General features: G+C 33.9%; 2 protein-coding genes across 2 annotated transcripts in view; one reads left to right on the top strand and one right to left on the bottom strand.

The window, feature by feature from the left end:
- The window catches only part of LRP1B (LDL receptor related protein 1B), a 1,636,277-nt gene that overhangs the window by 1,507,936 nt on the left and 101,279 nt on the right, over positions 1-27,062 (top strand). Inside the window, exons 73-77 of the mRNA XM_026453105.1 lie at positions 4,843-4,968; positions 5,674-5,811; positions 7,349-7,483; positions 10,776-10,895; positions 12,930-13,175. Coding sequence (XP_026308890.1) covers positions 4,843-4,968; positions 5,674-5,811; positions 7,349-7,483; positions 10,776-10,895; positions 12,930-13,175 — 765 coding nt within the window. The remainder of the gene's footprint in view (positions 1-4,842; positions 4,969-5,673; positions 5,812-7,348; positions 7,484-10,775; positions 10,896-12,929; positions 13,176-27,062) is intronic.
- Positions 1,930-2,898, bottom strand: LOC111525096 (MKI67 FHA domain-interacting nucleolar phosphoprotein). Its single transcript, XM_023190406.1, has one exon. It carries the CDS (start codon positions 2,857-2,859, stop codon positions 1,978-1,980), a length of 882 nt encoding a protein of 293 aa, XP_023046174.1. The 5' UTR covers positions 2,860-2,898; the 3' UTR covers positions 1,930-1,977.

Here is a 27,062-nt window from a genome sequence, read left to right as displayed (position 1 = left end):
ACCCTGACCTCACAGAGCTTAGAATCTAGTGTAAGATGGATATTAATGGGAACAAAAATATATACTTAGAAATTATGATACATACTATAAAGAAAAAGTATGGTAATTTGTAAAAGTATGGAACAGAAAGATTTTATCAATCATAGGGTATGAGAAATAACATTTTAGTTCAGGCCTGGGAAATATTTAACTGCTGAATAGGTGAAAAGGACTGAGTTTGGGAGTGGAAGTGTGACACAAAATTGCAGACAAAGGAAATAAGATACGTGAAGGCTCTGGGCAGGGCAAACCATGGCTTACTCAAGGAACTGAAGGATCTGTGTTCCCAGGAGCTACAGGCACTCCTGGATTTACCAGACTGTAGCCAGATAAACCCACTGTAAACAGGAAATAATGTAAATTGACAGTGTGTGTTTGACTTTAAAATATTTTCAACATATAAAGGATACATCAGGACATAATCCCATAGTAAGTTGAGGAGAACATGTGTTGCTTTCACACTGTCATCAAGTCAGAAAAGCTTACATTGAACTATTGTTAAATTGGAGATCATCTGGATTTGCTTAGGATGAAACTAGAGGCAGCAGAGATATCTGCAACCTTGATTAGCTGGAAAGTAATTGGAAATACTAAGGAGTTTTAAGCAGAGGAGGTGCATGGTCATATTTAAATTTTACAAATATTGAATAGAAAGGATTATAAGTGGTTAACACCATGGCAGTACTTTAGGCAAGCTATGCTAGTAGCTTGAGTTGAGATGGTAACAGCATGTGCTAGCACAATATAGACAGATTTGAAGATTATATAAGAGGCAGAAGAAACTGGGTTAAATGATGGATCAGATATGGTGAATGAGAGACAGCTAGTTGTGGAGTATAATGTGTATGTTGTGTTTGCTTTGTCATTTGAATGGAAGGGGGTCACAGGAAAGGGAACACTTTTACAAGTAAAAATTAGAAGACTGGACTGGGATGCATTTGAGGAGACATTCAAGTAGAGGTTTCAAGTAGGCATCAGATGCTTGATTCTCACATTGAAAGGAAAGAGGTAGTCTGCAGATAGAAATTCGACAACCAGCATAAAATGTAATAAATACAATGGAATATTTAGGATTATGCTGTGTGGAAATAAAGATAGGACAGGAAGGGAATTATCAAAGAATATTGAGTGACAGCAAGCCCCTAAGTGAAAATGAACTGGCAGAAGAGACTCAGGTAAGTGACCACAGAAGGCATTGCGAAAAAGAAGAGTGAGGCACCAGAGACACCAAAGTAATAACATGTTTCAGCAAAGATGTGATGATGGTTTCTGCAGAGGCAGGGGAAAATGAGTTCCTGAAAAGTGATTATTTTTACGTAGGAGTCAACTATTCTTCTGTCTCTGCTCTTAAAATATAGAAATTAGTTGATAGACTACATGTAGATACAGGTAGATCTGAAATTATTTAATAATATGTTAAGAAATTTCCCATCTTTGTATTTCTACTTATTTTTGTACTCTCTATATATATGCTTTCCAAGTAGCATTGATAAATATTCATACTTGGTGGTATCAGTTGGCCTTGTAGTATGATCCTCTGCAACATTTCTGGCTTCCCAGATGCAGATATTGGGAGAGCAGATGGTTTCGTTCATCTAAGTTTAGGGTTATTTTGTATAACTAAGATGAAAAAGAGAAAAGGGCTAGAAAATCCAGGTTATTGGGAAGAAGATGGGTTTCTAAACTTACCTAGTACTTAGAACAGTATCCAACGTATTACAGGTATCATAGGTTACTATAAATATTAATTGGGAGAAAAGTACAGACAACAGTCATTGGTGAATGAATAGGGAAAAGGTAGCTACATCAATGAGCTAGAGTTAAGATAAAGTGGAAGAGTCTTTGCAATGACACTGACTGGATTAAAAATCTTTTTTTTTTTTTTTCCACTCTCATAAAAATATTATATTTTTCAGAAGAAATATAATACACTGAAAATCACTTATTGCTTTTTCTTCGTCTTTTTTTCCGTGAATGTGTAGGTGTTTGAGTCTCTTGTATTTCTTCTTTTACACAGGATATGGGCTGTTTGAAAACTATTTCATTATCTTTATCATCATCATTCAGTTCAGCCACTTCAGATTTTCTCCTCTCCAAAAATGTTGGTGTACAAACTGGTGTGGGGCCCTGGCTATCCACAGTCTTCTCAAGAGTGTCAGGAGTACCTAAGACTTTTTTCTTCTTCTTACGTAAAACCTGGCCTTTTGTAGACGTCTGACGATTAGTTTTTGAAATACTTTCCGTTTTCTGTAAAATCAAGGAAGGAAAATCATAATCAATTCCTTTTTTAGCTAATTTCTTCCTGAGTAATCTTTCTTTCTTTTTAAATCGCTCCTCCATCCGTAGCTTTTGTGTTAGTGTCCGATTCCGATTATACCGCTTCACTGATGGATGTGATGGCTGCTTAAATGGAATGTTCCAGTCTTTAAAGAGTTCTTTATGTACTTTTTCAGGTGGCATAAAATGACACTCCAGGAGTCTTTCACCAAACAGGTAGTTGTTCATTGTTTCAGCAACTATCTTGGCAACATCCTCAGACTCAAACTCCACAAATGCATAGCCTTTGCTATTTCCAGTCCTTTTACTTCTGGACAGTCTGAACCGTGTCACAGTGCCAAACTGGGAGAAATATGAAAAGATCTGGGTTTCGTTAAGTAGGTTAGGTAGGTGGCGCACATAGACTACTCCAGGAGTAAGTTTTTCTTGTTTTTTTCGCTGGGTTATACGCTTGCGAACCTGCGCCACCTCCTTTTGAAACTCGGCATCTTCCTGCGGGTTAAGCGACAGCATCTGCCCAGCTGGGCCAGAAAAAGCCGCCATGCCAAAAGCGACCAACACTAACTCCACGCGGCGCTCCCGGAAAACTAAAAATCTTTTAAAAAAGAGATTGTGCTCAAAATGGGGCATTCATACCAGTGGTTTCACAAATAAAGTAAATTATAGGAAACAGCAAATTTATGCTGCAACTGTTTATACAAGTTAGTATTCTTAATGGCAAGCAACAGAAACTGCCACTGTGAATCACATATAGAAATTTGTTGAAATCCACCAATGTAAACAACCTCCTAGGAGAGTGGTGGCTTAGGTAGGATTAGAGTAAAAGGACATAGGGTATAAGAAACTTAAGGAGCTAAGAAGCCTCATAGCTTGGTTTTCTCATGTGAATGTTCAAGTCATCTAAGATGCTAGAATGAATTTAAATGGAGATCTTAAAAGACTATGATGGAATGTGCTAGTCTTCAGTAAACTGGAGTGGAGATGATGTTTTTGAAGTTGATTAGAAAATAGCAGTAGCGTGAAGATGTAATCAAATGTCTAGCCTTCAAAATACATTATTTTGTTTTAGATAATGGAAGTAATAGTTTATTTCAGGTAATAGAAAGTAAAGATAGGATAAAGCTATGGAAGCTGTAGTAGGAAACTAGGATGTTTTCAAACATGAGATGACATGAGGTTTGAGCAAATTGAGAGACATTCCTAAAAGACCTAAAGAGGAGGGAGTATATTTAGAAAATGGACCAAATTTCACTTAAAGCAAGGAAGTCAGGGATGGAGTGCAACTTATTTAAGAAGCTGTAATAAAGTTGTATTGCTCAAATATTGAGATGGACAAAGGATGAGTCTGCAGGATTGGCACGAACAAGATAGTGACAAGTCTATTAGGCCATTCAAAGTATCTTAAATTGTATTCTCAAGGAAATTGATAACTGTAGAACAAATGGTTACATGAATATGTTAGACTGATTTTTTTCTCATAGCTTTTTGAGGCTCTGAGGATGGAATATGAAGCTGGAGACATTTAGCATATCTCTCTGTAAAAGATAATAAACACTAAGCTATTGTAACTGGTAGAGATGGCCAGAAGATGCCAAACCTAGGGACAGTAGCAACAGGACTTGGTCACTACTGAGAATTGATGGTCAATGGGAGGAATACATTAGAATAATTCCAGACTTTTGGCTATGATATGCCACCAACTGAACAATGGAAATAAAGTGTGTTTGAGAACAAGGGGTTAAGACGAGATGATAAAGAGTTGAGTGATGAGCTTGTTAAATTTGAAACTGTTGAGAGGATGTCGTACAACCAATTGTGAGATGTTTGAACTAAATACAGAATTGAAAGTCTTCAGGATGTAGTGGAGAGTAAATCAATGAGAGTGAATAAACATATATAAGCAAAGAATTCAAGTGTGAGAATATCAGGGGACTGGCTTTCATTGTGGTATTTTTAAATACACACAAAAATATGCACATTAAAAATGAATAGCTAAAATCATCTATGTGCCTCAAATACATATCTAAACTTTTGTTTACAGAGACAAAGAGTAAGAAATCAAGCTATAATACTGTTGGGATTTTTGTTTGTTTGTTTTCACTGAATGACCTATTTTCAATTTTGGGCCTGTAACATATGCTTGCTCCGGCTCTATGCTGTGTGAAATTGCTCTTTGAGATAGCTAAGTGTCCTGCCATATTGCATAATTATAGGCATAAATTAATTTGGTACACTAAGTAAAGTCAGCTAACATAAGGCATCTGGGAATGAGACCATAAAGTTTGGCTCTTTCTTATTTCCTTGAAGATCCTCAGCTGTGCACATTTTTCTGTAGTTAATATAAATAACTAGAATCATTGCATATTTTTCTGGTAGCCACTAGTAGGCAATTGTCACAGCAAAAAAAGGTATTTAGAAAAGTTAGCTTATGGATTTGAAAAGAAAGAATAAAAGAAAAAGGGAGAATGTTCTTTATAAATTAATGTACTTGAAGGAGCTCCTTTGTTTTTTCTTCTTTTTCTTCAGTCAAATTTCTTTGTCCATCCACAAGACCTCACAGATGCAGAAATAACAGAATATGCCTACAGTCTGAGCAAATGTGCAATGGGATTGATGACTGCGGGGACAACTCAGATGAAGATCACTGTAGTGGTAAATGCGTTTAACGTGAAATAATTCAGTGATGGCTACAAGGTTCTCTGATGACTTGGGGTACAAACATTTTTAAAAATACATTTCTTACGTGGATGTCTGAGGGCATTATTTTCAGACATTTGATCTTCTGACAAGGTATAAAAATATTCCACCAGCATTTCATTTGCCTTATAGCTGTGCACCTTTATCCATAGTTCCCACTAACGACTTTATTCTAGAAAATATTAATCCTGGAGAAGCAATATAGAGATTTTAAAATGCTCCTTGTTTAAAGACTTAATTCTTTGAAGAAAGGGAGCTTATATAGATTGTATGTATATGCAATTCCTTTTTCTGAATTCTGAAGTTCAAAAACCTTTTAATGCAAAAGACTTACGTTTGCAGCAAAATCATTTGGAGACAAAGCTTGACCTGACCTAATTGGAGCCATTTAATATCATTCTCTAAAAAAATTCCACTTAGGATAAATATTTTTAAAATTTTTTGTAGATATCAGTGTTATTTACTTAAAGTAAACACACTTTCACTTTCCTAAAATCTAAACATTTCAGAATGTTTAAAAATTTGACCTTGAGAGCTTCAAATCGAGGATGGTAAACCCATGTTTTTCATAGTAGTTAGTAAAATTTTGGAAATATTACATGCTCAATAAGTGCGTTTTGATTCTGTGGAGCACTAATCATTTCTTGTATGCCTCTATAGGTAAGCTGACATATAAAGCAAGGCCTTGTAAAAAGGATGAGTTTGCTTGTAGTAATAAAAAATGCATCCCTATGGATCTCCAGTGTGATCGACTTGATGACTGTGGAGATGGTTCGGATGAGCAAGGATGCAGAATAGGTGAGCTTGTTTTCTGTTAAGCAAAGTACCAGGATACACAAGTCTAACTTCTGCTTGTACATGACTAAAATTTTCTGGATGGAAATATTGCTCTTCAAAATATGCTTTACTGATGTCCTTTTTCAAAAACCTTTGCCAAAGCAACCTTAGAATACTACTTAAGTTAATTTCAGACAGTATGAAATGGACAAGGTTGACTTTGTAATGAGTACCCTTGTTAAAGCAGAAGCTGAGAAATCAATATTCAAATACAGAAATTGATGTCAGCAATGTAATCTATATCATTTAGTAATTTATCTTAGACACATTTAGTGTTTTTAAATTCTATAAACAGTGATATTTAGTTGAATGGTTGTAAAAGTCTTAATTTAGTCAATATTTTTTAAAAAAAATAATCCATTGCCGAATCATTCTTACAGAAGATGTGATTACTTTTTTAGCTTGAGTGCCATGATACTTGAGTTATTACATCCTGATTGCAAATAGTTTATGTTTAACTAATGCTTGGTATTTGACTTTTTTGTATTAGATGAAAGTTATTAAATTTATGATCCTAAATTCAGTGTGCTTACAGAAGTCACACAATATTTCCTACTTTTGGATCTTTTCTTTTTTTTTCATTTATGCATCTAAAGTGTTCCTAACTTAGGGATGAAGCAATACCCACCAGAATACGGCTACATGTGTCTAAACCGTGGTATCATGCCACTGACCTATTTTAACTAATTGTAAAATATTCAAGTCAGTGGGGACAAATAATAGTTACAATTATAATAAAGTTCTCATATTTGTCAAAAATTTGATTTAAGTAACTTAGAGATAATATAATGTTATCCTTATAATAATGTCCCTCTCATTTATTTAAAAGAGAAGGTTTTCTAAAATGTTTTCCTGAATGGGAGATAAAGCAGTAAAATTGCAACTGCTCTCCTGGAAATTACAAGTAACTTTTTGTCCGTCCCAGAATGTTGCAGCTTGTAAACAACCATTCTGAGCACATGACACACTCAAATGTTACTCTTCATATGTCTGTCCAGCATAAAAAAATGAAATTTAAACTGCTGATTTAGCCGACTTGCTTGAGTAACTTAGCAGTAGCCTTGATTGAGTTTACAAATATTAAGCGTAGGTTAGCAATAAATGCCTCAATTTCTAAGTAGCTTATAGGAAATGCTTTGGCTCTCAGAGAAGGATGTAGTACTCATATATGGTGCTATAATAAAGATAGCCTGTCATTAGAATCATTGACTCCTGACTTACTTTAAAAAAGTATATTATAGCTTAAGAGCAACCCTAAATATCAGCTGTTAGCAGCTTGGTCTAATCTGTATTTAATGTTAATGAGTTCAGTTTTTATACTTCTATACATTTGTAAGACGTGGGGCTTATATGGAGAGAAGACTATAACCTTATAAACTCAAAAAGAGTTATCTATGGAGTAATCAATACCATTTCAAATATTTTTAAAAAGTAAACTCCACACTTCAGGAATTAGAATTAGAATTATATTAGTTTTGATCATATTTTTAAATCCCAGGTCCTACTGAATATACCTGTGAAGATAATGTGAATCCATGTGGAGACGATGCATATTGTAATCAAATAAAAACATCTGTTTTCTGTCGCTGTAAGCCTGGATTTCAGAGAAACATGAAAAACAGACAATGCGAAGGTAGAGTACTTTTCCTCAACAGCTTGCTCGTAAATCTTTGGGTTATGAAAAGACTCCCAAGACTTCTAAATTGTGAAATCACAAGGGATTGATTTTCATCAAAATGATGTGTATCTATGGGATACCATTTCACTTATGAGAATGAAAGTCTGTGGGGTCAAGAGCTTGTTTGTTTGTGGAGCTAAGCTAACCACAACAGAGGCTACAAAGCTTTTTCTATAGCAAATTCAGAGCTGCAGGAATTTCAATTCTATTGCTACAATACTGTTTTGAAATGCAAATAATGAAATTGCTGGTTCAGGAACTATTGGAGAATTAGTCTTGCTTCATGAAAAAAAATATATGTTTATGATTACCCATTTCTCTTGAGTGTGGCATTTGCAATACTGAAATAGGTAAATCATATTTGGAGAGTCATGGGCTTTTATCCTAAAAACATGTTTTAAATAGATCATAATGTGTCTTTAAAAATTCAAAGTCAGGATCTACATAAATCTGTCAACTTACTTGAGATCATTTAAAAATTGAGCATGTAGGATAGCCAAAATCTTATAGTAAGTAAGTAAATATAATCTACGTCAGTGTTCTAACTATAGAACCATGAAATACAGACCCATATGCACTTTCTGCAAGTTTCTCCAATAAAACTGCTATTTGTATTCATATTCACATTATTGTAAGTGCAGCCAAACTTAAAATAACTAAGTCTGGCTTATCCAGGCTAAATTCAAGCCTTCAAATGCTTTTACCTACCAGCTTGCTTTTGTTATGTCTCTCTGTGATATTTTGGGGCTAAGAAAAATGATTTTACTTTGTGTTAATCAAAATGGAATTATTTAAATCAATTGGTTCTACTCACCCAAAAGGGGGATAAGTGTAGTCATGTCATGTTTATCTACATTTTGAGTTATATGTGTATTTGGATTATTCGTGACATTTGATTTTTCCATTACCGTGAGATTGAAAGCTGACAATCTAGGTTTCCTGTATTTTAGTTAACAAACGAATTATCTTTCAAACTATGGTATTTATTTTTCCACGGCTCTATCAATTACATACGAACACACACACATATACAATTCTTTCCAGATTTTAATTTCAATAACATTTATTTTCTAATATTTATTTGTGAATGTTTTTTTTCTGTATGTATGTACTAAATTTAGAAATTATATTCTTCAACTTTTCTTAATTTTTAATTGTATTCCACAGCAAATATAACCTGCACACTACATTCTTTATTTTAAATTGCTATGAAACTGTTTCTTCATATTATTTTGTAGGACAAATGAGTAACTTCTGAACTCTAATAAAATGTTCATCTATTTTTAATAAATAAATTTTGATATTAAGGAAAATAGCTCTATTTCAGTGTCAGAGAAGGGTAAGACATAACTTGGATTCTATAATCCAAAAATTTAAATGTGTTTGTACCCTTCACTTATGTATCTGAAAAAACGCATAAGAAATTGCTATTTGATGTTAAAGCCCAAACACTTCAATCAGAATATCTAAAAGGAAAAAAGTAAAGAGGAATGGTGGAAGAAAGTAGAAGGGGATTAACAGTTGCTGAGTGCCAGGTACTGTTTTGGGTACTAGGCATGTGTGGAATTCCTCCATCCCCTTCAAAACCTCATGATCCAGGCTTTCTAGAGATGAGGAGAAAATGATGGTTTGGGCCAGTATGGAGACAAGTGAGGAAGTTGAGGTTTTATCAAATCATGCAGAATATTGCTTATTTGGATTCTGTACCAAAGGGAAACCATAGTGACAAATAACTGCCTGTTCAAAGTTACAGATGCTGAACAAATCAGAAATATTTGTTGTAACTCTGATGGTTAAGTACTGACAAGATGCATTCCGCTTCATTCCTGTAAAATATTTATTAAAAACAACTAAATACACTTTTCTGCATCTCTTTACTCTACATTTCAATCAAATAGCAATGTATTGTCATGAAAATACTTATGTGTTCTCAGGCAAAGTATCACAGTAAAGTCAACAAAATTAGAAAACCTGAGTGTAAGCCCTGACGTTGTGATTTACAAGTGTCACTACCACTGAGCCTTAGAACGTTGTTGCGTGCTACGCAAAAGATAGTTATTCGTACTGTGCTAATTCTTAAGTTCTCTTATTCAAGGGAAGGATTTATCTCACAGATTTATTAAGTAATTAGGAGATTATAAGTGATAAAATGAGGCAGGGGAAATATGCTGGTTAAACACAAAAGTAGAGGAGGAAAAGAGAGGAAGATTAGACAGTTCCCCAGAATAATCTGTCCTCAATCCTGGCTCTTCATAAGCCCTTAAAATTAGAGTCATGTGCCAAACTACATGACTCTAGTTAAATCACATGAATACTGCCTGTGATTTATTTATTTATGCTAGTGATTTAGAGTTATATATTCATATATAGGCATGCAGTTTTTTGCTTGCTTAATTCACGTAATCTCAATACAGCCCTTCTTGTTACACAGTCACTTCGTATATATGAGTCCAGAAGTGTGTTAGAGATGCACCCAAATCTTTGTTCTCTGCCAGTCATTGTGCAAAATCTGGCAATAAAAAAGGAATGTATCATAATTTATGTCCTCAAGGGACTGACATGCAAGTAGAAGATATGAATATGTAACCACATTCCTGAAATATAAGCAACAATGTAAGAAAGAAATACCAGCAGAGCAAAGACTGGAGGAACTAGTGATGAATCATCACTCTCATATATCCTGGAGACCAAAGAAGGCTTTATTTCAGGTGGATCTTGAAAGATGAGTAGAAATTCTGTATGGAAACGTGGGCAAGGGCATTACAGGATGAAAGAATAGCCCATGACATCTGCAAAGGCATGGAGGTAGGTCATAACAAACAGCCTAAAAGAAAACCTCAAGGCAGATCTATTTGCATGAATGGAAATCTATACAACAAACCCCAATGGGGATACAAGTTTATCTAGTAGCAAACCTGTGCTTGTATCCTTGAACTTAAAAGGTAAAAAAATAAGTAACCATTTTAAAACAGAAAAAAGGAAGCCCCAGCGAAGTTTGAAATTGATGTTTTAATATTCTAAATGGATTAATAAAAGCAATGGCAACTGATGAATCTTCTAGCACAAACACTGAAAAATGATTATACTTTCACAAATATGGCACAGCAAGTCACAGATTAAAAATGTGAAAGGACAATAAACACTAGTAATATGTTAAAGAAAAATAATTTTGCTTTTTTGAAATGTGGTAAGAATAGGAGTATGAACTGGGGGTATGATGATGCTATTTTGAGCTCTTCTTTTCTAGACCTCAATGAATGTTTGGTGTTTGGCACATGTTCCCATCAATGTATAAATGTGGAAGGATCATATAAATGTGTGTGTGACCAGAATTTTCAAGAAAGAAATAACACCTGCATAGCAAAAGGTAAGATTATAACCACTATCGCAAATACTATTACAATTTTGTTGTAAACATTTTATGGAGAAAACTGTTTGCTGTTTCATTTCAGCAACAGCTTCATTTCTCATAAAATAAAAATATTTTTAATGATGATTAATTTGGCCAATTGGTTAGTTAATATCATTTCAGTGACAGCTTCATTTCTCATAAAATAAAAATATGTTTAATGATGATTAATTTGGCCAATTGGTTAGTTAATATTAATGAATTTAATATTATATGGCTTATGGAAATGATTATGAAATACATGGTTACTGTTAAAATCACATAGTGTTCAAAACAATTTTTCAAAAGGGGTAAAAGTTTAAAAACCAGTGTGATAGAATGTGAAGTATCTCTCTTGATGGTCTGCTCTAAGGGAATATGATAAAAATTATACCCCAGGATAAAAATAAAAGGTTAAACATTAGCATTATAAGGAGAAAGGAATTTTGAGTAAGGATTTTAAGGGTTTTAAAACAAGATCTTTCTTTCAAATTTAGAACTCCTCCACCTACTAATATTGTTTTTTAAAAAGATTGAATGATAGGCCAGGTGCAGTGGCTCACACCTGTAATCCTAGGACCTTGGAAGGCCTAGGACCTAATCCTAGGACCTAGGTCAGGAGTTCAAGAACAGCCTGACCGACATGGTGAAACCCCGTCTCTATTAAAAATACAGAAATTAGCCAGGCATGGTGGTGTGCACCTGTAGTCCCAGCTACTTGGGAGGCTGATGCAGAAGAATCGCTTCAACCCAGGAGGCAGAGGTTGCAGTGAACCAGGATTGCGCCACTGCACTCCAGCCTGGGTGACAGAGCAAGATTCCATCTCAAAAAAAGAGAAACAAGCAAACAAAAAAAAAGAAAAAAGAAAAAAAGATTAAATGATAAACTATGGTTCTGGGCAATTGTAGGTATAGATTTTAATATTCATATGTTTATGCTAAATAATGTTGTAACTTCAGTATTGTTAGCTACAAGGTATGATTGGACATTATTATTATAATAAGATTGTTATTACAAGAAGAAAAGGATGACGTAATGGATCAACTGTGGGCTATAGCATTAGATATACTTGGATTTGAATCCCAGCACAGCACCTTTTAGACCGTGTGGTCTCGAGGAATTCACTAAAGTGTCTGAGCCTCAGTTCAGTTTCCATAGTTATAAGAAGTGAGGATAAACTGTGAAAGGCTTAACATAGCGTCTGACACATAATGAGCATTCGCTTATTATATAATGTTAATGAGATCTATTAACATTACAGAGCTGAAAGGCATCTCATGGGGTATTATTATTATTATTTATTTGCAGAAACTGTATCTGTAATCCAACCTCTCTTTAGGGCTTCATTAATATTTTAACTGATATTTTTGGCATTTGCTTTAGGGTTTTACTTGTTAGTATGAAAATGACATTAGTATTCTATTGTAGATGTCAAAAATTTCGAATGTTTCACTTAGCAGGTTTCTAGATAATTTAGAGATTATAGAACTTTAATGTAATAAATACTGATATCAGTTTATGCTAAAAGTTAATAAGTACTTAAGATGTATAAACACAGTAAGAGGAAAATTCTTCATATCTTAATTTTTATTTCTTAGCCTAAAGTAATGATCACTCAGGTTCATAAATTAAGTACTCAGAAACTTTAGAAACTTAATGAATATACAACATAGCACCTGGACCTTGACAATTGATGCATTATAACCTACTGTATTGTGACTTATCAAATTATAATCTCTCTTCATAAAAAGGACATCTATATGTACGTAATTTCTAGCCATAAGGAAAGATTGGCCCTAGAAAACCTCTACCAATAATTATTATAAATGTTTAGATAAGTGGATATCAGAAATAATAAGCCATAAAGACTAAAAGATAATATAAAGCTGGTTGATTTTTGAGGAAAAACTGTATTAAGAATAATAATTCAAGATCATTTAAAAGTACAATTATTGCTTTTAACATTAGTTGAAATTTACTTTATTTTTGTATTTTATTATAATAATCTCCAGGCTCTGAAGATCAAGTTCTCTACATTGCTAATGACACTGATATCCTGGGTTTTATATATCCATTCAACTACAGTGGCGATCATCAACAAATTTCTCATATTGAACATAATTCAAGAATAACAGGGATGGATGTATATTATCAGAGAGATATGATTATTTGGAGTACTCAGTTTAATCCAGGCGGAATTTTCTACAAAAGGATCCATGGCAGAGAAAAAAGACAAGCAAACAGTGGCTTGATTGTAAGTAAATACCATTGTATATTTGAAAGTCTATACCTTTCCACCAGCTGCTTTTTAAACAAAATGTATCTATTGTAATATCTAATTATACTAATTAATATATTCAATTATTTTCCCAATATTTTCCTTGTATGGAAATAATGTATTTCTCTGCTCATTCATTCTCATAGCTATACATGACTTATTTTAGTTATACGCTTTTATGTTTTTGCTTTAATGTATTTGACTTATATGTAGTATAAGAATGCTAATGAATGATATCTAACATCTCCAGAACATCTGCTTCATAGTGCTTTACAATTATTATGAATATAAGCTTTTTTATCATGAGATGAGACTGGGAAACATCACATTATTTTTACATTAGAAAGTAGTGTAATGCAGGGATAATTGTTTCTCTTCTTACATTATCATAAATATACTTCTACTCTAGGGCAGGACATCAACTCAATGGTGTAACCATTTCTTCTGACTCCTGATAACTGTATTTCAGGAAACATCCAAAACAGAAATATTGTGCACTTGTGTATGATGGACATGTTGATTATCATGGTTTTTGAGAAAAATAAACTGGAACATGTTTCAATTTATGGTTGTAAATTATCCCATTTTGTTTTAGGGCATGTCAAGTTATTGTGTGTTTTATATTTTTAAGTAACCTGGAAGGAAAATGACAGATAAATATGTATTTTTATAGGGCCTGGCCCATTCCTGTACAACCAAAAAGTCAAGCGCTGTCCCAGCAGGATGTAATTGAAGCTTTGTGTTTAACAAAAATTAGAGGTTCCTATCTAGAAGTCCTCCCTACTTTTTCTACTAGCATCTACCATAAACACTTGAACTACATGAATCCATTTGATGCAAATCTGGAACATATTTTAATTTTATCAGCAGTAGATGGCAATATGCTGGTTTTAAAATCAGCTATTGTAGTTTTCAAATTCAGATTTAGATTAACTTAGATGAAACCTTTGAGTAAAAATCCATGTATACCAGAATTGTTCAATTCCTATTTCCTCGAACACAATAGCTACCATTAACTTTCGTTAGCTCTAAAACAGAAATCTTCCTGTTGAAAACATTGCTTCTATGGTAACATGCCATCTGTTGTTAATGAATGAATAAAGAGTATATACTGTGGAGTTATATTGGCTGAGTTTGAATCTTATTCTTGTTGCTTACTGGCCTCTTAGCTTCTTGGCACTCTATTTCAAGAGGTTCTAGTGATGATTCAGTTTACATATTAGTATATTAACTATATACTAAAATTAATTGTATATAATTACATGTAACTAATAAATGATATACATAATTATATGTATTTTATATACTAATGTTTAACTGTCTAGGTACATAGGAAGTACTATTTAGATGCTTGCTCTTAACAGTAGGATGATTCTGTTGATGATGGTGATGACATTAATAACGATAACTGGCAAAATGTTCTCTGCTTCATATTAGCACATTAAACATTATTTGCAAATTACATATCTGCATTTTATAATTGATAAAGATAGACACATCTTTAATTTTGCATAATTTTTCAAGAAAAGTCTTTGTTTTTATTTAGCTTTGTGCTTTGGGGAAATTGATTGTCCTTCAGTTCAGGGGTCTCCAATCCTCAGGCCACAGACCAGTATCAGTCTGTGGCCATCAGGAACCTGATTGCACAACAGGAGGTGAGCAGCTAGTGAGAGAGCATTACCATCTGAGCTCTGCACCCTGTCAGAGCAGTGGTGACATTGCATTTTCACAGGAGCGCAAACCCTATTGTGAGCTGTGCATGGGAGGAATCTGTGAACTGTGGATGCGAGGGATCTAGATTGCTGAGTTCCTTGTGAGAATCTAATCCCCCACCCACCCCATTCATAGAAAAGTTGTCTTCCATGAAACTGGTCCCTGGTGCCAGAAAGGTTGGGGACCGCTTTTCTAGTGAACAGAATTCACAAAATTTATTGTAGATTTTAAGCCAAATTCACTCAATGTTTGGTAACTAAGTTTTCATTCTTATACACAGAAATGTATTTATGTATTTTACTTGAATATTTATTTATATGTGCATATGTTTACATATTTTATCTTTATTAATGTGTTATAGAATCTTTCACATTCAATGGCAAAGCTTGATTAGACTTATTTGAATAGGATATAAAACTTTATTTATTCTTTTAATGATAGTAATAACTTGTGTTATATCATCCAGACTTCCTGTGTTTTCCTTTTGTTTTCACCTCTCTATTTAAATCTCTCATGACTGACAGCACTCACAAAGAAGAAAAATGGGTAACAGTAGGAGTGCATTTTCTACTAAGGAGTCCATCATAACTAACTAAATGCCATAATTATAAGTTTAGAACCTCTGAGCCATGAATTTTAGCACTATAAGCCAAATTTCCTAACAATTCTAGCCAATACATTATTTTAAAAAATACTTTAGAGCTACATTGATAAAAGCAACTATTTAACTTTGCTTCCTAAATCTTTTTGTATTCCTGGTATTTCAATATTATAAAGACAGACTAAATCTATTATTACCACCTTAGTGAGTAATGTGAATTGTAGAGCAATTAACTTGAAAGATATATCACATCTCTGAGTCTCAGCTTACTCATCTGAAAACAACTATAATATTGAAGTACACAATTTCTACAACTCCTTTGAGATAATAAATATATTTGATTTCCAAAAGATGTATGTCATATCATATATCTATCCAATTATTATCTGGACAATTTGTGTTTATTCCTCTGAAATCTGTCTTATGTATTAATAATTGATTTTCTATCTTATGAATTACTCTGCCATGTAAACATTGGTTCTTCTAACAGTAACAGGCTAGTCATCCTTTAGTTTAATGAACATGCAATCTAATTCATCTTGTAAATTTTGACACAAATATTAAATAATACTGATTGAGACTTCCCCACGCCTTGAAAAATAAAACTCAAGATTTTTTCCCTAGGCTGATTATGGCACATTGATTTCTATCTCTGAATCAATAGACAAGGGAGAGAATAATCCACAAATCAAGCTATGAATACATTAGTTGTAACTCCATTATCAGTGAACCAAATGGAAGAAGTTAGCCATGTGGTAACAGGATGTTTTAAAAGCATATTTGCAGATACTAAAAATATTGGAATAGTTCAATTTCCATAAAGAGTATAAAATCCGTTGCATCAAAAACCAGAAGAATGTTATTCAGACAACTAAATGTTAAATGAAGTCCATTCCAAAAAAATGGTTATTTTTCCGTATATGATCCTGTTTCATTATTATTATGATGATTTTGGAAATTGTGAAGGGAATAGTCTTCTGTAATCTATGAAAATGGTTAGAATACTAATAATTATTATAAACTTAAATTTCAAATGCAGACCAAGTTGTTTATAATTAGAAATACTTATGATTTTCTAACCTTCTGGGCTATACAAAAGGAATGGATTTTTTCCTTTAAGAAAATAAATAATTTAAAACTTAAAAGAGTGACATGATTTAATCTGTACATAAGGCATAATGAAACTTTCGAATTTTAATTTTAGTACCCAAAACAGAATATAACAGCATCATGCAACAAATGTACATGCTCTTGGACAATTTATCATTTTTAGTATGAGATGCTATACGAAAAAGTATATGAGGGGAAACATTAAAAAGTAGGTTAATGTTTGGAAAAATGCAAATAACTCTAAAAGTTCAGATTAAATTTTTACCACTAAAAGTCTAAATATTCCTAAGCAAAACAAATACTCAGATTTATCTGATCTACTTGACTTTGAAAAGTAAATATAAGATATCATTTCTGGTATGTTCTCATTTTTGTAAATAGAATATTCAGGATAAACATGCTTATTATTTTGCTGATTAATAATCATATCTTTTTCTCAAAAAGTTGATTAGGCCATTTTGTTTTCCCAAATCACTTTTAGCAACATATCTATTTAAGTTATTCTTAACAGGTATCAATTTTTAATTGAGGTATAAATCTCATACCCAATATATGAGTCTCTGTGTATCACAAGCATACACACACACACACACACACACAAGTGCATAGGTGTGCATATGCACTCACAAATAAGCGTGTGTGTGTGTGTGTACAAAACCACTTAAAAGTCTTGTTTCAGAACATTTGGATACTGCTAAAAATTGATAGTCATCTGAGTTCATTCAAACCAGAGTTACAATCATTTATTATGATTACGTGGAAAAAATCTAAAGCTATCAGAGCATTACATCATTACCATTTGTGGTTTTATTGTTGTTAATTGCACAAGACAGGCACTCAATAATACATATTGACTCTGGTAAATGATAATGTAACAGTTATGATCTAGTCAAAATTTTACTAAACAAGTCAAAGAGGTATAAATTTTACACTTTGCTATAATGGATTTTTAGTTCCTTTATTAAACAATATTTACTCATTAAAAATACACCAGTGATAATTATTATATGAGTCTACAGTAAATAATGTTGAGGATTTTTTAATGATTGCCATTCTAACTGGTGTGAGATGGTATCTCATTGTGGTTTTGATTTGCATTTCTCTGATGGCGAGTGATGATGAGCATTTTTTCATGTGTCTGTTGGCTGTATGAATGTCTTCTTTTGAGAAATGTCTGTTCATATCCTTTCCCCACTTTTTGATGGGGTTGTTTGTTTTTTTCTTGTATATTTGTTTGAGTTCTTTGTAGATTCTGGAAATTAGCCCTTTGTCAGATGAGTAGATTGCAAAAATTTTCTCCCATTCTGTAGGTTGCCTGTTCACTCTGATGGTAGTTTTTTTTTGCTGTGCAGAAGATCTTTAGTTTAATTAGATCCCATTTGTCAATTTCGGCTTTTGCTGCTGTTGCTTTTGGTGTTTTAGACATGAAGTCCTTGCCCATGCCTATGTCCTGAATGGTACTACCTAGATTTTCTTCTAGGGTTTTTATGGTATTAGGTCTAACATTTAAGTCTCTAATCCATCTTGAATTAATCTTCGTCTAAGGAGTAAGGAAAGGATCCAGTTTCAGCTTTCTACTTATGGCTAGCCAATTTTCCCAGCACCATTTATTAAATAGGGAATCCTTTCCCCATTTCTTGTTTTTGTCAGGTTTGTCAAATATCAGATGGTTGTAGATGTGCGGCATTATTTCTGAAGGCTCCGTTCTGTTCCATTGGTCTATATCTCTGTTTTGGTACCAGTACCATGCTGTTTTGGTTACTGTAGCCTTGTAGTATAGTTTGAAGTCAGGTAGCGTGACGCCTCCGGCTTTGTCCTTTTGACTTAGGATTGTCTTGGCAATACGGGCTCTTTTTTGGTTCCATATGAACTTTAAAGCAGTTTTTTCCAATTCGGTGAAGAAACTCATTGGTAGCTTGATGGGGATGGCATTGAATCTATAAATTACCTTGGGCAGTATAAGAGGACACAAACAAATGGAAGAACATACCATGCTCATGGATAGGCAGAATCAATATTGTGAAAATAAACAGGTTTTCAAGGTTAGAAGAAAAGGTACATAAACTAATGTGCGGCATTAATCCAGACAAGGGATGATAACCTGAACGAAGACAACGCTTACTTTCTCATTAAGAGGAAAAGAGTTGGGAGACAGTAGATGGGGCTCCAAAATGCTGTGCTAGTCTAGGTGTGAATGTTCTAAAGAATCTTAAATATTCTAATACTGAGGAAGGGGTTGGTTCTTATGGGTACTTTCACTTTCCAAATTACAATTCGTTCTCAAAGCTTTAGGCTCAGTTCGAATAACTGACTTTCCTATTAACAGGAAGTTCACTGAAAAGATTCTGTTCTCTTTTTAAAATGCTTTGGTCTCTTAGCTGGGCCTGACTTAAGCTTAACGGCTCAAGATTAAAGTTCCTATTAGTGCCTCCTTTCTATGGTGTAGAGGCTTGCAAGACCAGGTTGAGCCGGTATGCCATTTGAGCTTTGAGTGTTCTCTTAGTGAGTCTCTGAAAGTAGCAGCATGGTGGGCAGGATATTGAATGGCAGAAAAACATATTATACCAGGAGACGTCTAGTTTTCAGAGTCAGATCCACAAAGCTAAAAACCATGGTTCCTGTGCTCTCTAAATTGCAGATTAGGGAAAACTGCTTAATCTCATTTTGTTGGCGCTTGCAAATTTGGATGAATAATATTAATCTCAAAGGGTTGTGTGAGCATTTGTTGAAAGGATATATATTCACATATTAGATAAAATAATATGTCATAGCAACATCTCTGGGATTAAAACATTACACATGTTTACTGTGTGTGATTTCTCTTGCCAGCCCTCCTGTAAAAAAATCTAATAGAAACAGGAAAAATAAATCTCCAAAGGCTTTCCCTTTGCACATGCTGCTCCCCCTTTGCATATGCTGTTCCCCCTTGCTGCTTCCCCTTTGTATATGCTGTTCCTTTGTATATGCTGCTTCCCCTTGCTGCTTCCCTGTCTCATCTACTTAGTTTCTTGATTTCTTCTGATCTCAGCTTAGACATCAATTCCTTCAAGAAATTTTCTTAAAGGCTAAACTCTATGGTCTTTCTGTGAGTTCCAGTAGCCTCTGTGTTTCATTAAATTGACCTGTAATAACTTGTTTCCTTTTCAGAATCACACATTACACTGTGAGTTAATTGAAAACAGAAAACGTTTCTGACATCACCGTTTCCTTTCTTAGTGCGGAACATAGTGACAGACTTATTGTAAACATCAAAACATATTCACTGATGAACTGACTCATGGGATGAAGCTACCCTAGAAGACAAATGATAAAAATAATCCCTCATGTCATCAAATATGACAGGCTTATATCTATAGTGCATAATTGTTTTATAAGTTACTTGATAGTCTGTGGTTCTAATATTGATTACAAAACATAGTATCTTTGGATTACTGTCGGGTACTTCTAACTCTGTAAGTAGAGACACTCATTAAGTTAGAGACATTACTTACTTATTGGAACCAGGGAGAGTAAGGCATACAGGTATAATTCTGATAAGTCTAGTTCCAATTGAAATTATAATGGTTCCTCAAGCAGGTTACTAGAGGGCTTTGAAAGTATCAATGAGAGGATAAGCAGGTTTTCACTTAATTTGACTACCTAGTTTTTAGACACAGATTGAATCGGTCTTAATTGGCCCCGTTGACTTAATGTTATTATCATTTAATCACAAATAACTTCAGATATTGGTTGACCTCATATTTAACACCTAGATTTAAATTCAAAATGTCATGCTCACTTGTTTATTTTTATTTATACTAGTAATCCTTGTTCTAGAATAGCAAGAAGTGCAGCTATGTTTGTTCTTTAACAACTTACTTGAAGAATACTCAATTTTACTTTTACCATTATTTATCTTTGCCTCTCCTCCCTGGGCTGCTGCTGTTAAAATTAATTTGCATTTCAGACCTCAGGATTTTATACTGCTATTAGAGTTATGAAATGTTTTTACTCAGCACAACTAAGAACTGATGTTTTACCTCCCACTAATGGACCTTTAATTAGGCACTGTAATGAAGCATTCTGTCATTCCTTCTTTTATAGACAGAAGATTTTGTATATGCAAGATACAATTTTGACAGAACACCAGGTCTGCTGAACCTTGTCGGCTTACATCTAATAGATCCCAAATTTATTATGCTTTTGTCAGCTGTTGAATTTGTCATTTTAATGACATTGTCCACAGACTTATTATGCTGCTAAAAAAACAGCATCACCATACTGCAAGAATGTTTGTTGACATCTTGATCAACAACTCCTGGGGTCCAATTCTGACTATAATATTACTACTTCGGGACCTTGAGCAAGTTATTTAACCTCTGTCTAAGGATTAATTGGTTAATTTTAATAAGTGCTTTGCAGTAAAAGGTGGGAAGCGCTCTGACTACTAATAGTGATAATAAAATTATAATGCAGCTCTTTATAAAGCATCAGGCTACCTCAGACTGTGATTCTATTAAGTTGTCAATTAAAACATAAGCTAACTGAATTTATTCTTTGGAAGGATCCAAACTGCTCTACAAACTATGGCCACATGGTATTTTTAAACTTAGTTTAAAAAGAGCTAAGAATACTGTTGTTTCAACTAAAGAAATATAAAAACAAGGGGAGAAAATGACATGTTCTATGCTGCTCTACCAATTGGGAACCAAAAGACAGAGGAGAAAATATTAGCTCTAGTTGAACTACATATAGCTACAAGATTGTTGAACACTCATTAAATGTAATTTTACATTTAATGTAAAATGATTTTAAATTGATTGTTCTTTTGTTAACATTTATTCAAATCATTTATTTTTATTTATGTATTTATTTGTGTGATTGTTCCTTTGGCAAGTGCAATTGTTGGCTGTAGTCTCAAAAAGATCCCAGACAAATAAGGGTAATGTACATAATCAACAGGTAAAAATGATCAGAGTCGGAAGAGGAGGGAGAGGTTGATTCAAACTGAGAATTTGAACAATTTCTAAAAGAAAATGGTATTTAAGTTGGGCAGAGTCAGGGAAGCTAGCTCTATATAGGGAAGGGCAATTGGTGTGGTTTTACTAGAATAAAGGAGAGCTTGCAGACCTAGGATGGGTAGTAATAGGGGTCTTCATTAAGTGGGATAGTAGTGTTGTCCTTCATTGGCATGGAATCATTTGGGGTCTGACAATGGTGGAACAGAAAGCAAACACACATGAGTTCGTGGGTGGAAGCTGTGTTGGGATACTCTGCTGTGTTGAGAGGAGGGGAATGAGGGTGGTGGAGATGTGAGCAATGCATGAGAAAGGATAAGGTAGTGTTATAAAACACTATAGGGATGTAGGGATGTCACCAGATTGTATTTTCATATAAACTCTGGCCTGTGGTGCACATCATTTAAGAAATAAGTGAGGCAATGTGAAAAGGAACATTGGCCAAGGGGAGGGTCATCTACATATGTCAAGGAAAGGCTAGCCTAATACAGAAAGAATAAACATTTGGAAAATAAATCAGCTACTTGAAAGTAAATGTTTTCTTGCTTCTGCAGAAGTGGTCCCTCTGTACCATCAGAGGCAAGATACTAAGTATTACGCTTGATTCTCAAATAAGCCAATGATTATAGCTTGACTCTGTGCTGTCCCACGTAGTTCCTAAAATGACCAAAGACCTAGGCCACTCTCTGTGAAAGTTCAATGATATTTAATGTAACTTTTGGGGGTGTGACCTGTGACCTGAGCCCTGAAGCTAGATGGCCTGGTTTGAATCTTGGCTCTAGCAAATGCTGAATACGTGATATTCAGAAGTCTATTTATTTTTTTCTGGTGTTCTCTTCTGTAGTGAGAGTAAAAACAATATCTAGTTTATTGACAGGATTAAATAAATTAATAAAATAATGCAAAAAAGGAATTAATTACAAGTGTCCTTGGGTGTAGAAAAACCTCAATAAATGTATGATAGAAAGCAATTTTATTGTGAATAAAATGAACTATGACTGACCTTTTGAGAATGGATACTAAGGGGCAAAGAAAGGGAGCATGGAGATCCATTAGTAACAATCCAGGCAAGAGATATTTGTAGAATGGAGTGGTGAGAAGTATTCAGATGCTGAGTATATTTAAAGGTAAAATTGAGAGTGAAAACAGGAGATTAAAAAAAGGGGGATCAAAAAATTCAATTATTTTGGTCTGGACAGTGAGTACATTTTCTTTTAAAGAGCTAGAAATGACTATAGTACAGATTGAACATCTCTAATTGGAAAGTCTGAAATGTAAAATATTCTAATATCTGACACTTCTGAGTGCCAACATGATGCCACAGTGGAAAATTTCACACCTGATCTCCAGTAACGAGGGCAGAAGATTAGTAAAAAATATATATAAAATTACCTTCAGGCAGTGTGTATAAAGTGTATATGAAATAGGAATTTTGTATTTAGACTTTTTTCCATCCCCAAGATACCTCATACAGATGGACATATTCTAAAATTCAAAAAAATCTGCAATCCAAAATACTTCTGGTCTCAAGCATTTCAGATAAGGGAAACTCAACTTGTTGAAAAATCTTGGGGTAGAAACAAATCAGTTTACATTAGAATGATAGCAAGCTGTCAAACAGACAATTATGTATAAAAACTTGGAATTCAGGAGATAGGTTAAGCTGGATATGTAAATTTACAGTCATTAATATTTGGATGATATTTTTAAAAAACCTATGCAATTGGGTGAAATTTGCGGAGGCAGTAGGTCTCAATTTTGGTTGCATGTGTGAAACATCGGAAAGATTTAAATAATATAGATAACACAACACAGGCTAGAGGAATGAAAATCTTTGTAGACAATGTTTTAAGAAGGATGAAATGATTAACTGCTGAAAGTAGATGTAAAATAATAATTGAGATTTGATCATTACATATGGCAACATGGAGGACATTAACTAAAATCAATTAACTTGACTTTCATAAAAGATGTTTCCGCAGAACAGCAAAGACAAAAACTTGACAGAGGTGGGATCAAAGAAAAAATATAAATAGAATAATTGTGGATAACAACTATATTTTCAAGTAAGTCTTCTGTTAAAAAAGCGAGAGAGGGAGAGAGCAGAAAAATAAGGTTATTAGAAGAAAGATATGGGGCACAAGTGAAGGTTTTTCCAGAAAGAACTTGGCAGACAGGAAAGTAGTCATAAAGCAGGAGAAAGAGGGGACAGCTGTGGGAGATGTGTTTATGAGTAGCCAAGAGGGGTCTGGACATGAGATGGATAGCATAGGATTAGATGTAGCCTGGGGTTTCTAGTAACAAGAAGAAAGACAAATTCATGGGCATAGGAGAAAGAAGCTGGGGGGATGTGCTAATGTGAGTTTGCGGCAGCTCTCTTTAGATGGTTTCTATTCATATCAATAAAATATAAAACAAGTTTCTCAGCTGAGGGTAAAGTTGGGGAGAAAGCATCGGAGGTTTCATGAGAAGAAGGAGGTGTGACACAGACATCTAGGGGAGTGGGAGAGTCAGTGGATTAGGGAACTGCATAGAAAGGCTTAGTAAGTGCCCATTTGAAATTAGTCATAGAATTAAAATAAGACCAAGCAATATAATTATGTGTTTTTCTTCAGTTGCATTCATCTATGGGATGTCAGTTCAGGAGAGATGGAGAATTGGATTTAACTATGGTTATGGTTTGCTAAGAAGTGCAAAAGAGGGGAAGAGAGAGGAAGGGAGATGAGGGTGTACACAGGGAATGGTTATAATAATGGATCATGGAATCAAAGCTGAGGGAGGAAGAAAGATAAAATCTTTACAATAAGAGAAAGGTGAAGAATGGGTAAATAATTGTTAGAGTGACAGAGACTGAACCTGAAAAATAGGGGATGGCTAAAATTAAGATAATAGAAGGAGTGGATACAGGAAATCAGAAGATTAATGTAAACATCAAAGCATGCTTCCCAACTGGCTTCTGGGTGCTGCTTTTACTTACAGTACTGACATCTGTCTCCGGTGTATTCCGGCTGGCAGTGGCAGTAAGGCTGGTTTCCAGCAGTCACAATGCAGGTTCCTCCATTTTGACAAAAATCCTCACAGACTGTCTTACCACAGTTTGGCCCAGTGAAACCTAGTGCACAGCTGCAGGTGGGTCTCCCTGTTGGAAACAATAAGTAATAAAAATCAAATTATTTGACTGAAATAGTTTATTTTCAAGGAATTTTCGTGGGATAAAAGTTGAGAAGCCAGGTTTCTGGTCAAGGTCTGTCCACGATTTACTCTTTAGGCAGTAACAAGACTTCTTTGGGTCTCAGTTTTTCATATGTTCAAGGAAATCTAGGTTAGAAGATAGCCAAGATTCAATTCAGTAAAATAATCATTTTATGAATAATTAATTATACTTGCATGCATGTATTATTTGCTTAAAATACTTCTTATTTTTACTTCTGTTCTCATATCAATTTGATCCTTCCAATTATTTTTGTTCTCCTCATATGTGGTAATACAGATTATATTTGCATTAGAACCTAAAATATAATTTCACATTGTTTAAACATCATCTACCAACCACCACTGAATCTACATAAAACATTAGCTTACACATGCTATAAATAAATCTTGTAATAAGTTTAAAGTAGACATGTAATTTATAATAATTAGATTTAGTAACATTAACTTTTATTTGACTTAAATACACATGCTGTGGTTAGTACATAAGTGCTAAATCTTATTTTGTCTAATTTTGATATTGTTATTCATGACAATGGACTGTACTTGCAGTCTAGTGAATAATAGGATGACTTAGAAGTTTAACTTGAGCAGCACATACGACCAAACATGGCAGATCATCTTGGACTAGTTTCCTTTATTTACTCAGTGGGGACTAACACCAGGATGAAAGGTGAACAATCCTGTATGGTGTTTTGAACACAACACAGTTAACTCTTGTATATAAGTTTCTCTAACTGCTCAGGCTGTCAAGGACTGAGCAGAAAATGAAATATGGAATTAGCTCTGTAGGAGAGGAGAAGGAAAAAGAAAACAAAACAAAATGAATGGATATCATTTAAATGATAAAATAATAAGTTTCAAAGTTTGCAAAATGTAAAGAAACAACATGAAAGAGTATAAGAGAGAGAGACTTTCATAATTTCAGTTAACTAAGACTCAGACAATATCACTCAGTTGACTAGCAGTAGAGAATATGGAAGCCATCTCTCTTATCTTTAGATAAGAGGATAGACCTAGAGAATATTCATGCCATTTCTCTGTCATCTTTGTAGACACAGAAGTGTAATTAAACTTATTAGAGAAATGCATGAGTGTAAATCTTACTAAGACTTCAGGTGTGAAAATGATATGATTGTTCTCTATTGCTATATATTCTACATTGGAGAAGTCTAAATCTTCTGAGAAACATTCCTCAGTGAATACAATACTTACAAATAAAATTCATATACATTTTTAAGAAAATGAGTGAATTGAGGCTCCATAACTTATTAACTTTACTTTGAAAGGACTCTACATGCTCAAAAATGCTACAGACTGATGCCCAAAATGAACAAAGTAATATACATTTTTTATGGTGAGTAATATTGCTTTAAAACTTAGCATTTATGAATGTTATTAGTTTGGTGGCAGAAAAATGCCTATTAATGGCCTGAGAAGCAAGGTAAATTTTATATACGTTAAAAGCTGAGTAATCTCATATTTTTTTGTTGTTGTTGCCAGAAAATGTTCACTAACTTTTAGTAGATATTTTCCTTAAAATGGCAATGTATTTTTCTAGTTGTTGATATAGAAACAAAATATCTTCATTGGCATATTAGTAGGTGAAAAACAAAGCTACAGGACAACAGAACAAATAATGGTAGAAAATGAAGAGGTTAATAATTGTTGGAACAAGAGTAATGAAAAAATCAAGAGCCCAAAACAACAGAAGTAATTCTTCAATTACAGTCCATAGATGCCTTACAGAGATAAAGAACAAGTAAATAGAAATAAAAATTACCATGAGCAAAACAATGCAATAAACAGTGTACAAAGTACAAAAACAATTAAAGTACATTAGAACAATCTGAAAAGGTGCCACACAAATATATGATGTGATCACTGTGGATTCACTGTTTTGTACATGTGTTTCTCTTTTTTTTGCTTAAATCAGGGTTGGGAAAAGAAGTAAAATGAGACAAGTGTGAAAGAAACAAATGGTACCTGCTGAGGTATTTGAAAATTCTTCTATCCCAGTCACTCAGAGAAATGACAATGAGCTTTCATGGTTTTGTCTCATTTACAGCTGTTTTGAAACTACAGCAGGGTGACCAGGTTGTCCACAGCTAGCATATGCCTTAAATCATTCAGAGTGCAGCTGAATTATTTTTGAAAGTTCCTATTTCTCTTCCTTTGAAGAGTAGATTTCTTTTTGACAAGTAGAAATCTTCATATTCAGGGGAATATTATCTAA

The sequence above is a fragment of the Piliocolobus tephrosceles genome, chromosome 11 (genome assembly GCF_002776525.5).
Source record: "Piliocolobus tephrosceles isolate RC106 chromosome 11, ASM277652v3, whole genome shotgun sequence".
Classification (NCBI taxonomy): domain Eukaryota; kingdom Metazoa; phylum Chordata; class Mammalia; order Primates; family Cercopithecidae; genus Piliocolobus; species Piliocolobus tephrosceles.
Note: the sequence above shows the minus strand (reverse complement) of the source record. Positions and strands in the feature narration are given on the sequence as shown.